Here is a 16,348-nt window from a genome sequence, read left to right on the forward strand (position 1 = left end):
AATAAAAATAAAACTCAAACAGCTCCTTTGTAAAAACTAAAAAATTAAACAGTGCACAGGGAATGAAACACGAGCAAAACCCCAATGANCTACTCTAATCCATGAACTAAACAACACAGCAGTATAATGGAATATAAAAGAGTAGGGAAGAGAGATGCAAACACAGAAAACACCAAGACGTGTTTTCGAAGAGGAAACCGAAGACCTCAGCGAAAAACCTCTCCGCCACCCTCCAAGCGAAAATCGATCCACTAGACAATCAGTTGGGATACATGAGTAAGCAAGAGACCCTCCAAGCCTAATCTTGTTGGGTTTTTGTATCTCATACAAAAATACACGCAGCGGAAGCAACAAAAACACGGATCTACTTCAATCATGAAAGATAAACATTAACCATGAATTCTAGAATCAAAGAATAGAAAGGTACCTTGATGCAGTAATTTCAAAACCTTGACTTGAGAATACCTTCAATCTTCATCTCAATTCCACATGGGCCCAAGATGTGTGGTCTCTCAATCAGTCCTTTTGTACATAAACTCTCAAAGAAAAATCCTTCTTCTTCTCCTTGTGGAGAAAAACTGATTTCTTTTTCTTTTCATCTTACGTACGTTAAACTATTCTCATAGTTTCTTTATTTAATAACACTTATTAAATAATGACTGATTTCTAATTGGGTTAGCCTTTTGGGCCTACCCAATTGGGCTTTAGTTTGTGGCTTGAGATGGGACCAAAGGGACCAATAAGACACTAGCTCCAATGGGCCTTGGGCTTTTCCGTCAACTCTTGACAAGTCCAAAGTTACCATTAATTATATTCAATACCACTATAAGAATATAATTGCACTCTAGGCCTTATCTATAAATTATTTCCCAAGACTTTATTATACATTCAACCCCTTCATTAAAATATTCGTAGTAATACAAAGTCATTAATATTGACTGCCACTTTGAAGGTTACTACATCTTAATCCTTGAGTACCCGGTTTAATCCTTTATGTTATTCATCATATATTTATGAAATCCAATTCCATAAATATATACTTTAGTAACTCTTTACTAAAGTGGTTGGGCCCAACACTCTGAATAACCAAACCCATTAAACTTATCTCAAGAGAATATTTTATATCTCCGTTAAGAGATTATGAATTCCATCTTGAAAATACATGTCCCATCAACACTAAATGCGGCTGCCCAACATACTGAGGTTTTGACCATAACTTATAGATCTCACTCCTGATATATCAAAGCAACCTACATCTCATGATCAGGTCCATTATTCTCTCAGGATTTAGAGTTGATGTAAATAGAAGTCGTGAGCTTTATTATTCATTTGACAGTCATTAGGAGAATAATAAATCTCACAGCGGTCCAGTTCAATATGTCTTAACTCTTAAAACATATCAACATACCAACTAGAAGTCTCCACTTCCATGATCAAGACAAATCATCTTAGTTGATATGTTATAGTCTTCGCAGATGAAATGCCCAATTTCATCACCGACTACGAACTAAAATTCTGAGTTTACAAAGAACTTGTGATTTATATCTTTCTGTGACTTTTCACATAAATCACATACTATGCATCTCATGGACTAAGATAATGTCTCATTAGTTCATAAATGGTCTCATGCAATTAAACAACTTAATTATTCATGACATGCCAATAAATTGGATTTTAGGGCACAAACCCTAACAAATCTACCCGATGTACCTAAGCCCTCCAAGCTCCTACTCCAACAAGGCTTCTCGGAACCGTGTCTTGTCTTAGTTCTCCGGATCCCGCAACAAGCTCCATGTTGCATCTGCCATTCCAGGCTTCTTCCAACGCTTCCCAGCAGCACCAAAACGTCACTCAAAACTCTCAAAGGGTGTGGTAAGTGTTTGGGCTATCAACCTCTCAATGGTGTGGAAATGGAGAGGGAAGGGTTGAGGAGATACCACAAACAATTGTATAGAGAAAGGTGGGGATGACAATCTCTAATTCCAAATGTGTTTGGCTAGGGTTTTCTCTCTGAAGCCTCCCTCAACATTTGTGGGTAATGGGGGTTTATATAGGATAGGTGCAAAATGTGTGAGTCAGTCAGTACAGGCTGGCAGAACAGCATGTCTCGCGGGTGTCTCGTGGGAAGGCCTTACTCGCGAGATACTCGTGAGAAACAGCTGTCTCCACCTGTCCTGACTCTTCGCATTCCAGCATGTGCAAGGCACATGCTTCACTTCGCGGGAAGCTAAGTCGCGACATACCCGCGAGATTCCTTCAGCTTCCAAATTGCTTGAGTCTTCACACACTCTCTATCACACAACCCTTACATCAATTCCCACAACAAATACAGTGTATAAACAATTGATAGTAATTACAATCAAATTTGGCACGGAATAAAAGCCAACAAAACACATAGTTGTAAATCACAACTTTACAAATCTAATCAAAGAAGATGAAGCAAAATAATTAAAATTCAATTTAAGAACTGAGTAATATATAGGTTTTAATGGATAATAAAGTGCGGGACAAGAGACACAAGACATATTACCTTGTGGGAATTTCTCACCAAAGCGGATTACTGGCAGCTTTTTTCTCTATTGGTAAAAGAAACAACATAATTATGCCATATCCCTATTTTCCAATCTCATAAACCAGTTTTTATATTTGATAACAAAACCTGCAAACAAAGATTGTAAAAGATTATAAAGTTGAAAAGGAATGAGGATAGAGAGGAACTAGAAGTTCATAAGCTAGAGCTACTTGGTAATGCTAGGATAAATATCAAAATAAAACCAACCAGGATGTTCACAACAAAAATCCATAACTCATAAATCGCAACCAACAAACAAATTGTCATTTCTTATAAAACAGAATCGTGTACAAATGCAGTGCATATACAACCCCCTCTTTTAACAAAATACAAGATGATGACTGTCAGATAACCACAGAAGAAATACATACTGACCAATTAAAAAAATTAGACCTGCCTGAAGTCTTTAAAACTAGAATCTGAGACCATTACAGATAAGGACGTTAAAATCTGAAAGAGCATTACAATCACATGTAAAAACCAGTCTAGAATAATCTAAGATTAGAGTTACCCTTTACAAATCTCAGTCCCTATGCATATATTTAGCTGATATTGTTCCACTACGAAGTTTATTTTAATCGACACGAAAGAAAACCTCATGAATAAAACAAAACATCCAGTAGAGACCAAAGCAAGGGAGCACACATTTACAAAATTCTTGTGCTTAGATGTTGATTCCAAACATTCAAAGGTTTATTCCAAACATGCTTAAAATCGACACAAAAGTAAACCTCATGAATCGTGGCAGTGCTTGTCACTTGGAGAAGCAGGAGCCCAATGTATCAAGCGGAGGGCGGCAGCGTCGTGGCAGTTGGGCTTGGGTCTATTCAATCCCTCTCTGTCGTGGGTTTGTGAATCTTAGTATCTCATATCATATTGCAAATTGCAAATTGAGTTTTGATTTGGAACCGGGTTAGGATTAGGATTTGTATTTGGAACAAGTAATTTAATTTTGTAATTTTTTAATAAAGAGAAATGCCACATCATTAAAAAAAATGCTAGGTCATTATTCTGTTAGTCACGTAAGCAACATCACTAACGGAAGTTAACAAAAGGACTTATACCGCTCATTTTGAAAATTTGAGGGACCAAGTGTGTTCACTTGAAACTTGAGGAACCAATTGTGCTCGCAGGGTAAACTTGAGAGACAAACCCTGTAGTTTCACCAAAAAGTTACTACTAGTTTTTTTCTTAATCTTTAAAACTGAAAAAAAAAATAAAATAAAAAATAAAAAATAAAAAATCTTATTGGCCATGTAAGCATTTAGAGTGCCAACTGTGAACTCCGCTTGCGACATGGGATATTTTCATTAGTAAGATAATAGTATGGACTAAAATTGAACACATTTTTCATTTTGGAAACTAAAAATTGTAAAATAGAAAAGTAGGTTCCAAAACGAAAATGAGACCAAAATATAAGGACTAAAAGTGCATTTACGCCTAAATGATATATATAATATACCACTCATGCAATTCATCCCATGAATCTCAATCACATATCATTTGAGTTTTTTTTTTTTTTTTTTTTTTTTTTTTTTTTTTTTTTTTTTTTTTTTTTTTTTTTTTTTTTTTTTTTTTAAGGTTCATGCTATACTTCACAAATTTTAACATTTTAGCATCAACTTAATTGGAATTTTCCATGCAGAAAGTTATTTCTAAAATGTGGCTAATGGATTTTTTTTTTTTCTTTGCTAAGTGTAGCTAATGGTTACTTATAGGTTAGGGTATTAGGTATACCAATCTTGTTATAAAGCACTATTGTGCACACCCAGAACAAGCTTAAAGGGCGAGCTCACTCTTGGGCTCACAATATATTTATTATGTAGGCTTTGGATTTCCTACTTTGGGTGATTCTAGCCTAGAGACCCAACGATATCTCTCAAACCTCTATATTGTTCCTCTCTCACTCTTATGGCTCTATTGTTCTCAGCTCTCAACTTTCTTCAGAGCCCATTCAACAACCCATTTTCCTGCTTCGCTTCTCTTATTTATAACCTTATAATTAGTAGGGAGTCATGATTACTCTTGTGGTTAGTGGTATAAGAGGTCCAATGTTATTATTGTGAAGTGGATACTTTAGTTGGGAGTGAGGTGTGGTGAGAGTGGCATTGGAACTGGTTCCCCACTTTAGGAGAGATGTTCGACAACGCAGTGCCAGATAACCGGGGTATAATGTCTCCGATCTATCATGTTTCCACCCAAGGTGTACTTTGTCAGGCAATTCCCAGGTGATGAACGATGACGTACATGTATTATAATGACTTGCTTGACAGGTTTTGGGCCGAGCACAATGACATAAGGCTTGGTTTTAGACGAGTAGGTTAGGCCTATAGGCCATGCCGTAAAGCTGGGATTTAAGACGCAAGGCCCAAATGGGCCCGGGGGAGTCTCGTGTCATACATATATGTGTGTGTGTGTGTGTGTGTGGTACTCGGTCTTTTTAATTTGTACATGCAGATAAATCAACAAAAATTGAAGGAGTAAGAAAATGGGGATTAAGGGAAGGAAATGGGGTTTAATGATCATTCTATGGTTAAACTTATTTTAAAGTAAAAAATTTATAATAATAATTCATTAAGGATCATTTTGTGAATTGCCAAAAGAAAATTTGTACCAAATAAGTTAATAAACTACCATTATTAAAAAAAAAATAACAACGTAACTTATTAAATTATTCAAAAAATATTTGTCAAGAATAATTTAAGTTAGCCATCGAATATATTACATGTAAGGTTGAATTTATTCAATCATTTTGTTAGCTTTATTCCGTGCCAAATTTGCTAATAATTCAACATTTAGTAACCTTGTATTTAGGTAAGAATCATGTAAGAGTAGTGTGTGAGAGAGTGTGAAGAAAAACTCAAGAGCGTGTACTCAAGAAGAGCCTTGCGACTGGATCTTGCGACTGGCAAGTTGCCAAAGGTGGCACACATGTGAAGCATGCAGGGGGAGCTGAAGGGTCACACCAACTGTTGCACTACAGGACAAAAACTCTAGTCTAGCCAGACAGTTAGCTCACAACTCAAACTCGCAACTCGTTCCAGTCGCGAGCTCGAGTCGCCAAAATGCCCTGTTTGGTTGTAATTGACTCTTCGCATTCCCTATACACCCTACTATAAATACCCTGTTAGGTTCTAAGGAATTAGGAACTAATGTATTAGAACTTCATTTTGTAATGTTGGCAAACCATGATCAAAATGTTTTAGTCGTGTTTAGACTTGCTCAAGATATGTGTTTTTATGTAAAGTTGGAATCAAGTTACTGCAGGATTGACTGTGTAAATCTGCCTGGCTCGATCGATCTAGAATTAGACTCGATCGATCGAAAGTCGTGCAGATTTTTTTTTCTGCAGAATTTCCAACTCAGCCCAAGCCCGTTTGACGTGTAGAGTTTTATGTTTTGCCCTAGGTATAAAAGGGAAAACCCTAGCCACATTTTGTGGTTGCTCTTTGTGTTGTATGTGTGAATCTTTTGTGAGATCTAGAGGTGTTTGCCTTTACACATACTTAGGGTTATCAAGAATCAAGCCTATGTCAAGAACTTGGTGATCAATTCAGTTGCAGAATCAAGAGCTTGAAGATATACAAGCGGGAGTGCTTATGCTTGCTGTGAATCCAAGAAAGAAGTAATCCATGGACTCGGAGCTATCATGTGGTTGTGGTAGTAAGTTTCCTACTCAAGGTAGCAATAGGATGTTAGTGGTCTAAGTCGCTATCGTGTAAACTTCAATTCTTTCATAGTGGATTCGGTTTACCTTGAGGATATCTAAGTTAAATCCTACCCAAGTTTTTTACCGGTTTGGTTTTCCTAGGTCATCATATCTTTGTATTCTTTACTTTTCGCACTTTACATTGATATGATATATTTATGTTAACCTCGATCTATTTGATTTGATTAAGTAATCACTTGGCTAATTAACTAGGTTAATCTGGTTGTGTTTTAAGGGGTCTAAAAATGTACATACCCTTATACCCAAGAAATGTAGAGAGCTTCCAAAGAGAATTTTGAGAGAGAAACCCTAAAGAAAAACAAGATTGACTCATCCACAATCTTCAACCTTTGATTCTCCAAATTCCTCTACTCCCACCCTCTCCATTGATATATCCTTGAGAGGTATATTAGCCAAATCCTTATCTCACCATATCCATATCTGTGAGGAGGTTTTTTGGTTCTTGGGAAGCAGTTCAGAAGGGACCAATTCATTTTGGTTGATGCAATGGGCGATTGCGGGATCTGGTAAGCTAGAGAAGACAAGGTTCGGCGTAACCCTGCTAGAGCAAGAAGCTTGGAGGGCTTAGGTGCACTTGGAGGGCTTAGGTGCATTGGGTAGATTAGGCTTGGAGGGTCTTCTGCTATTCATGTATCCCAACTTTATTCTCTAGTGGATTATTGACTGCTTGGAAGGCGGTGGAGAGGTTTTTCGTCGAGGACTTCGGTTTCCTCTTCGATAACACATTGCCGTGTTGTCTTTGTGTTTGCATCTCTCTTCCCTTAATCTTTACCTTTTAATTACTGCTGTGGTTGTGGTTAATTTCGGTTTAGATTATTTTATCAATTCTGTTTTAGCTTATTTTCATATTCCGCACATACATTGTTTGATTATAAGCTTGTGTTGGTAATTTGTGAATTGGGGGTCTAAACGTTCATAGGTGTTTTACACACTATTTGAACATTCATTACATACCCTAGAAACTTCATAATTAAATAGTGTAGAGTAAACATTGTTTTACAAAAACAATGAATTTAAATTGACGAAAAAAAAAAAAAAAAAAGACAAATCTTAGTGTAAAGATTTATGTAGTTGAATTTTACTCCTGTACTTGTAGACTCCATGTTATGGTATGTTGATTTGTTCATATATATCTAGATGAGAAAGAATGTTACTATCATTTGAATGATTATTGTGATTTATTGATACTAAGTAATAAAAAAAATAATTAAAACCTAAACTCTTTTTTCTAATATAATAGAAGAGAAGACAATTGATTGTAATTTAAAGTAATTAAAACAATAGAGAATATATTCATATAATCATACGCTTGTATTACCTAGGCAAACAAAGAGTTATTCTTATAATGTTTAATGACTTCTATATTCGATGAATAATTTTAGATAGGAATTTGATTATTATTATTATTATTATTATTATTATTATTATGCATTAGAGTCACAAAATTTTTAGATAGTTTACTCTATTTTGACAAAGATGATGTGGATAATGAAAATAAAGATTATTTGTAATATAAATATATTATATGCCTTGTCATTTTTTTGGTGCGATGCACCCCAATATGAAGCATACGTTATGCAAATCTTTATTCTTTATTTCAAATTTTGAAATCCAGGTGGTAAGGGGAAAAAAAAAAAAAAACCAACAACTGCTATAACATGTTAATGGATAAGAGGATAATGAATCAAAAAAGCAATAAACAAATAATGACATGGTTGACAACCATAACTTAATTGAAGCTTAGCTCTCAATTTCCCTAGTGGAGTCGCCACTATGAGTGACCGCGCCCCCGACCCGTTTTTGTGTTAAGTTAGACCCACGTGAATGGGTGGAGTTGTGTTATTGCCGCTCAAAATGGAGGTTCAACTGATTATATTTTCTCCTTTAGATTAAGAGTTTTACAATGGAGTTACCACTTATTTAATTATTGGAAAAAATAAAAAAACCATAATTGAAAATTTTCTTATTTTATTGATTTGCAAATGAATATACATTGATTATAGGAAATTACATGGCTTTGGTCCTAGATACAATCTAAGATAAACTACATAGCTTTGTTTTCTAGTTACAATCTAAAAATTGAAAATTACATGGATAAGTATTTGATCCACTAACCCTTAATCTAAGTTCGAAGGCTACATTACAAGATGGGAAGGTGTTAGGCATCCACCCTGCTTTATGAAACCGGTCTTCTAGATTGTGTTGGCCAACATTCATATCATATCATCCAAATCACTCAATTGCATGTTGAATTTTAATGTGTGTACATGTGATAAACCCAAATTCAATTTATTAATCATTGAATTTGAATTGAAAAATAAATTCTAGTGACTATGTGTGAATGGTGGTATCCTAGATTTAAGAATTTGAGAGAATTATGAAACTAACATGTTTTTCATATTTTGGATATGAATTTAAGATCAAAGCTAGTGTCATGCATGAACATGTAATGAACAACCAAGAACATGTGAAGAACACATGAAAATTTAAGAACATTCAAACATATTCAATGAATTTAAATAATCACTAGCATGCTTTGATATTAAATTCTCATCATAGCAACATAAAAAAGCAAGTTAGGGAAAGGGATTATACCTGCAAACAAGATCCACACTATGGAGGAAGAGGCTCTTGGTGGAGGTCCTAAGAGTGGGAGTAGAGAAGAAGAACTAGGAAAAGGAAACTAAGTCTCATTTAATACCTTGAATTTTATAAAGACCAAGATATGAACAAACTACTCAACTTCACTAGAACTCAATAGAGGAGAAGAGAAGGTGTTTCTATGTGTTTTGGAATGGAGAAGAGGGGGGTTTATACAGTAGTAGATGAGAAAATATGAATGGAATGACATTTAATGAGAGTTGAAAAATGATCTTTTTAATGAGAGTTGACAAAGGATCAAAGAAAATCATGAACCTAGACCTTCCTTCAGTATTTAGGGAAAGCTAGTGCATTTAAATGTGGAGGTTGGTGGGAGTGATGAACAAGCAAAATAACTAAGAATTCAGTTTTTCCATAGCTCCTGCAACAGCTCGCAGAGCCATATTAAAAAAAAAAAAAAAACCATATCTTACTTAATTATGATCGTAATTGTCTCATTATTGTGCTAAAATTGAAGCACTAGATGTTTAGTTTCCAACAAAATTAATCTCACTCACGATTCAAAATATTCTAAGAGATATCAACAAAATGGGGAGCTAAGGTCATTTGTTAGAAAATAGTTTCAACATAATTGACATTAATAGACCCCAAATTAGTTTCCAATTAACATTAATAGGCTCCAATCACTTCTATTTCTAACTTAATTAGTTCCAAATTTACCCCAATTAAAAAGATAATTACACAAATTATTCATTGAATAATTAATGTTTGATTATTTAGTTACTCAAGTGTGTGCAACCTTACCATAAGATGTAGTCCTAGCCAATCAAATTATAACATGTCATTAATTTCAAATTGATTATAATTATAACCAATTGGAATCAATTTTTTATAATCGCATATAGTCAGACTCAATTTGTGATAGTACATTTTGAAAAAAAAAAAAAAAAAATGAATACATGACATGTTTGCCAAAGGTCAACACAAAATGGGGATTTCGGTCATGCTTCCCAAAGGACCAAAGATCTTGGATTTTAGACATGCTTCCCAGAGGTCTGAGAATTTGAATTTTGGACGTGCTTCATAGAGGTCCAATAAATTTGAAGTTTGGACGTGCTTCCCAGAGGTCCAAGGATTTGACTTCTGGACATGCTTCCTAGAGGTTTGAAAATTTCTTGTAGGGCATTATTCATGCCAATGTGTATAGGTCTTGTACCCTAGATCCTATAAAATAAATATTTTCAATTAGTAACAGAGCTATTCATTGAAAATAATGGGACATATCTAGCCAATGCCCCTAGTTTGGGACATCTTGCATGCTTTGATGAATGCTGAGTGTGGATAGCAAACTTGATGTTGTGACCACTGGGAATATAGAAATTGAAATCTACAATTTGTTCTGGAGAATTTTCATTTGAAGATGTGTTCTAAAGATTTGAATATTTTTTATTTTAGAGATTTTACTGTGGGGCCAGGAAATCAGGCAGCCTCGGTCCACCTCAAACCAGGCCTAGAAGCCCGTGCCGAGGATGCATGTGGGGTCCGAGGATGAAAGAACGGTGCCCGACCCCCAAGGAACATATCCGAGGACGACCCCGTCCTCGAACATCCGAGACCTCAGAAGTACACGAGCTCAACTCCACCAAAGAGGGGTCTTCTTTAATATCCGAGGAGGAAAGGGCGAGCGCCACGCGTCGGCGACAAGAGCACGGTGAAGGAGCAAGTCTAAAGGCGAGCTGTCACCTCCACATTAAATGCCCTCAACTAATGTCCTAGCCGCATTAATGAGGATAGGACTCTTGAATAGTGTTGTCTTGGGTGCTGCAACCTACATAAGGAATGGGAATGTGGCTGATGGGACAAGCTCTCAAGTGGTGGCCTGGCTGATCAACGAATGTAGGGTTAGGATCAGTTAAGAGAAGTGTATATAATGTAAAGAGTCTCTCCTGAAAGGGGGACGGAAGATCTGCATCAAGAAGTACTGTAGCAACTTGTATTCTCCTAACCCTTGTAATCAATCTTCCAAGAAATAATAAGAAATCCCAGCTTCAGAAGGCAAGTCCGAGGAGCATCATTGCGTACCCCAATTCATGTTTAGGTTGTTAAGCCCACATTCAACCATGCAGGGCCGTTGCATTCTTTGCTAGGGCCTAGTTCTTGAGCACATTCTCTACAAATTCATTGCGGGGCAAGCTGGGCTTGGGTCCACTCTCTCGGCCTGCAGAAGTGCTCAAACCCGGTCCCTACAATTGGCATCGTCTGTAGGAAGAACTCGTGCATCAGTAAGGACAACAGCCAAGCATGGTAGGGTCAGACTCTCATCAAGTGAGTTCCCATCGGCACGAACCAGCTAGACCCCAACGTCCGAATGACTATGGCAACGCGGGGCGTGGCCAGAACGAGGAGAACAGACGATTCCTAGAAGAAAGCGTGCATACCTCACAAACTAGCAAAAGCCACACGCATAGAAGCGGCCGCGTGCCCGAGGGGGGCGATGATGGCCTAACCATGCGGTCGCGAGAGGATAAGAGCCACGCCTCCCAAAGACAGGACGATAAGGTGGCCATGCAGCGAGAGATAGATGATCTGAAGAGAAAGTTGTGCTATGCACAGCGAAGGCGATCCGAGCTAAGCCCTGACCTACCCTCTGACGACAAAAATGATGATGACTACAGGCAAAGATCGACAACACCTCCGAGTGAAACTTTCTCCCACGAGGATGAGCGCTATCAGAGGTGTAGGCGTGGTAGCCCAACCCCTAGGGGCTTAGGAAATGACGCCATGAGCAGGGCGCTGGACTGATTAATGTGATCATGGCTGCGCCAGGAAGAACAGGCATGCGCCCTTCGCGAGTGCTGTATGTGGCCCAGGTGGCCGCCGGGGAGTCCCAGTCAGAGCCAAAGAAGGCCAGAAGAGGCTGTCACCCGACCCTGACTTTTTCTGAGGAGGACAAGGATGGGACCATCCAACCCCATGACGACGCTTTAGTGATCACCCTCAGGATTGGGGACTATGACGTCAAAAGGGTGATGGTGGATGGTGGCAGCGCGGCGGAGGTCATGTACCCCGACCTCTATAAGGGGCTGGGGCTAAAGCCCGAGGACTTGTCACCCTATAGCTCCCCCTTGATGAGCTTCGATGGGAAGCTAGTCACCCCGAAGGGCGTGATCAGGCTGCCCATCTAGACCGGCCCCGAAGTAGTGAAGGTGGACTTTATAGTGGTGAACACGTACTCCCCCTACACTGCCATTGTAGGAAGGCCTTAGCTCCACACCTTGGGAGGCGTTGCCTCTTCCTTGCACCAGAAGGTGAAATTCTCGTCCGGAGGTCGGATACTCGAGATCTGAGGATACCAGTCGATGGCAAGGTGGTGTATGGTCGCAGCCACCTCACGACCGCAAGATACAGAACCCTCGGCCACCGCGGCCAAAAACTTATAGCAACCAACCACCTCGGTGGCACCAACTGACACGGCCGCCGAGGAAGCAAGGCTTGAAGGCCTAGAAAAAGTGGTCATCGATAATGACCAGGAGAGGTTCTTTCAGGTCGGAACCTAACTGCCTCCTCGAGATAAGGAGGGGTTACTTGAGTTCCTCAAGAGGAACCTTGACGTGTTCGCATGGGATCCCGGCGATGCCCCAGGAATCGACCCATCCTTCATCTGTCACCACCTTAACATCAACACTTTGGTGACCCTGAAGAAGCAGCCACCTCGACGCCCTTCAAAGGAGCACGCCGAGGCAATTAAAGAAGAGGTCAATAAGCTTAAGTGCGCGGGGCTATTAAAGAAGTATCCTACCCCGAGTGGTTAGCCAACACTGTGGTGGTCAAGAAGAAAAGTGGGAAATGAAAGGTTTGCGTGGACTTCACGGACCTGAATAAAGCATGCCCAAAAGACCCCTTCCTAATGCCACGAATAGACCAGTTGGTGGATGCAACTATAAGCCATCCTTGGATGAGCTTCCTAGACGCCTTTCAGGGGCATCACCAGATCCCATTAGCCTTGGAGGATCAGGAGAAGACGCCCTTCGTGACACCCATCGGGAACTACCACTACAAAGTGATGCCATTCGGCCTGAAGAACGCTAGATCTACTTATCAGAGGATGATGACGAGAATGTTCGAGCCGTTGTTGGGCAAAAACATTGAGATCTATGTTCACGATATGGTAATGAAGAGCAAATTGGTGTCCGAGCATTTGTGGGACCTCGGCTGCATATTCAACGTCCTCAGAAAGCACAGGCTATGACTAAATGCTTCCAAGTGCTCGTTTGGCATGGGATCTGGCAAGTTCCTAGGCTACATCATCACCCACCGAGGGATCGAGGTTGACCCCGACCAAATCAAAGGTATCCAAAACCTAAGGCCTCCGCGAAACCCCAAAGAGATCCAGAAGCTTGTTGGAATGATCGCGGCTCTGTATTGATTCGTTTCCAGGTCGGCCGACCAATGCAGACCATTCTATCTCCTGATCAAGAAGTGGAAGGGATTTGAGTGGTCCAAAGAATGTGCCTTGGCCTTCCAACAACTCAAGGATTACCTGGCCCGGCCACCCATCATGTCTAAACCGGAGGCCGACGAGGTCCTATATGCATACATTGCTGTGGCACACCACGCTGTGAGCCTGGTGCTGATATGAGATGACGGCGGTGTCCAAAAATCGGTCTACTACGTTAGCAAGTCATTGCACGAAGCCGAGGTCAAGTACTTACCCTTGGAGAAACCCATACTTGTCGTGGTCCATGCAACGCGAAAGCTGCCCCATTACTTCCAGGCTCACACGGTGGTCGTCTTAACCCAACTACCCTTAAAGTCCGTACTTCGGGCCGCCGACTACACGAGAAGAATTGCAAAGTGGAATACCATCCTGGGGTCCTTCGACATTAAATACATGCCTCGGACTACCATAAAGGGCCAGGTTCTAGCAGACTTGACGGCGAAGTTCGTTAAGCCAATTATAGAAGTGGGAACCAAGGGAAGGATCGCTGATGAGACGCCAGTTGGAGCGGTCTCTGTCCCGAGGTCACCATGCTGGAAAGTATATGTTAATGGCGCGGAAAACCAAAGAGGGTCAGGAGTAGGATTAGTCTTAGTATCCCCTGAAGATCATGTCATAGAGAAATCCCTGAGGCTAGGATTCTCGGCCACAAACAACGAGGCCGAGTACGAGGCATTATTGCAAGGAATGGTCATGGTACAGAAGATGGGAGGAAAGTCGGTGGAGATGTTCTCAGACTCGAGACTAGTGGTAGGACAGGTAAAGGGAGAGATGGAGGCCCGAGATTCGAGAATGCAAGAATACCTGAGCCAGGTCAAGCGCTTGCAATCGGACTTTGACCCTTTTAGTCTGTCTTATATTCCTAGGAGTGGGAATAGCCATGCCGATTCATTAGCCATACTCGCAACTTCCTCGGCAGACGGCCTACCTCGGATCATACTTATGGAGCATCTGGAGAGGGCAAGTGAGGTAGCGAAGGAAGCGATCCCCATCCTTAGGGTCGGGGTGGGTTCCAGCTGGATGGACCCCATTGTGAGATTCCTCAAAGAGATATCCTGCCCCAAGATAAGTCAGAGGCTGAGAAAGTACGAAGAAAGGCTCCTCGGTTTTGGTTGTCTGAGGATCACAAACTATACAGGCGCTCCTACTCTGGGCCATACCTGCTGTGCGTCCACCCCGAAGCAGCAGAATTACTGCTCGAAGAGCTGCACGAGGGAATCTGCGGGAGCCATACAGGGGGGAGATCCTTGCCTCACTGAGTCGTCACACAAGGATACTAGTGGCCGAGGATGCAGCAAGAGGCCCAGGAATATGTCAAGAAGTGTGACCAGTGCCAAAGGTTCACCCCGAATATCCATCAGCCAGGAGGGGTCCTTAATCCCTTGTCCAGTCCATGGCCGTTCGCCCAATGGGGCTTGGACATTGTAGGACCTTTCCCCAGAGCGCTAGGGAATAAGAAGTATCTGTTGGTGGCCACGGACTACTTTACCAAGTGGGTCGAGGCCGAGGCACTGGCCAACATCAGGGATGTAGACACAAAGAAATTCCTTTGGAGGAACATTGTGACATGATTCGGGGTCCCTCATACCCTCATCTCAGATAATGGGCTCCAATTCGTTAGCAAGGCCTTCAGGAGATACTATTGTGAACTTGAGATCACAAACAGATACTCAACGCCCGCCTACCCTCAAGGAAACGGACAAGCCGAGGCCGTCGACAAGGTCATCGTCAGTGGGTTTAAGAAGAGACTGGACGACGCCAAGGGGAGATGGGTACAGGAGCTGCCCCACGTTCTCTGGACGTACCGAACCACGCCTCGGCGATCAACGGGGGAGACACCCTTCGCCATGACTTATGGTGCCGAGGCGGTGATCCCCCTGGAAACAACCTTCCCGACGCTAAGGATGAGCTCTTTCACTCCAGGCAACAATGATGAACTACTGGGGAGAAGCCTGGACCTGGTAGACGAACGAAGGGAACGAGCGATGATCCAGCTGGCCTATTACCAACAAAAGCTCAAGCAGGGGTATGATACCAATGTGAGACTCAGACCACTAACACCGGGGGACCTGGTGCTGAGAAAAGTCGTAGGGGCTGCTAAGAACCCTTCTTGGGGAAAGCTGGGACCCAATTGGGTGGGGCCCTACCGAATTATGTCAGTAGCGGGGATAGGTGCATACTACTTACAAGATCTAGACGAAAAACCTGTACCTTGTCCGTGGAATGTAAATAACCTGAAAAGGTATTATTATTAATGAAGAAGTCTTTTTGGATTCAAGTTCTTACCCTATCATGATTATGTATCTCGCGTTTTGACGGCAAGACTAAGTGTTAGACAGAACCAAGGCATTGCATGGTCCTCGGACTCAAGCCTATGGGGAAACTAACTACTTCAAAAAGACTAAGTGTTAGACAGAACCAAGGCATTGCATGGTCCTTGGACTCAAGCTTGTGACGAAACTAACTACTTCAAAAGACTAAGTGTTTGACAGAACCAAGGCATTGCATGGTTCTCGGACTCAAGCCTGTGGAAAAACTAACTACTTCAAAATATCCTAAGTGTTAGACAGAACCAAGGCATTGCATGGTCCTTGAACTCAAGCCTGTGGGGAAACTAACTACTTCAAAAGACTAAGTGTTAGACAGAACCAAGGCATTGCATGGTCCTCGAACTCAAGGCTGTGGGGAAACTAACTACTTCAAAAGACTAAGTGTTAGACAGAACCAAGGCATTGCATGGTCCTCGGACTCAAGCCTGTGGGGAAACTAACTACTTCAAAATATCCTAAGTGTTAGACAGAACCAAGGCCTTGCATGGTCCTCGGACTCAAGCCTGTAGGGAAACTAACTACTTCAAAATATCTTAAATGTTAGACAGAACCAAGGCATTGCATGATCCTCAGACTTAAGCCTGTGGGGAAACTAACTACTTCAAAAGACTAAGTGT

The 16,348-nt window shown here is 40.9% G+C and overlaps 1 protein-coding gene across 1 annotated transcript; it reads left to right on the forward strand.

The window, feature by feature from the left end:
• Window positions 1–11,716: 11,716 nt before the first annotated feature.
• Window positions 11,717–12,088, forward strand: LOC136069191 (uncharacterized). Its single transcript, XM_065777459.1, has one exon. The coding sequence runs from the start codon at window positions 11,717–11,719 to the stop codon at window positions 12,086–12,088; it is 372 nt and encodes a 123-aa protein (XP_065633531.1).
• The last annotated feature ends 4,260 nt before the right edge of the window (window positions 12,089–16,348 follow it).

Source organism: Quercus suber, unplaced genomic scaffold, assembly GCF_002906115.3.
Source record: "Quercus suber isolate HL8 unplaced genomic scaffold, Cork oak 2.0 scaffold_155, whole genome shotgun sequence".
Classification (NCBI taxonomy): Eukaryota; Viridiplantae; Streptophyta; class Magnoliopsida; order Fagales; family Fagaceae; genus Quercus; species Quercus suber.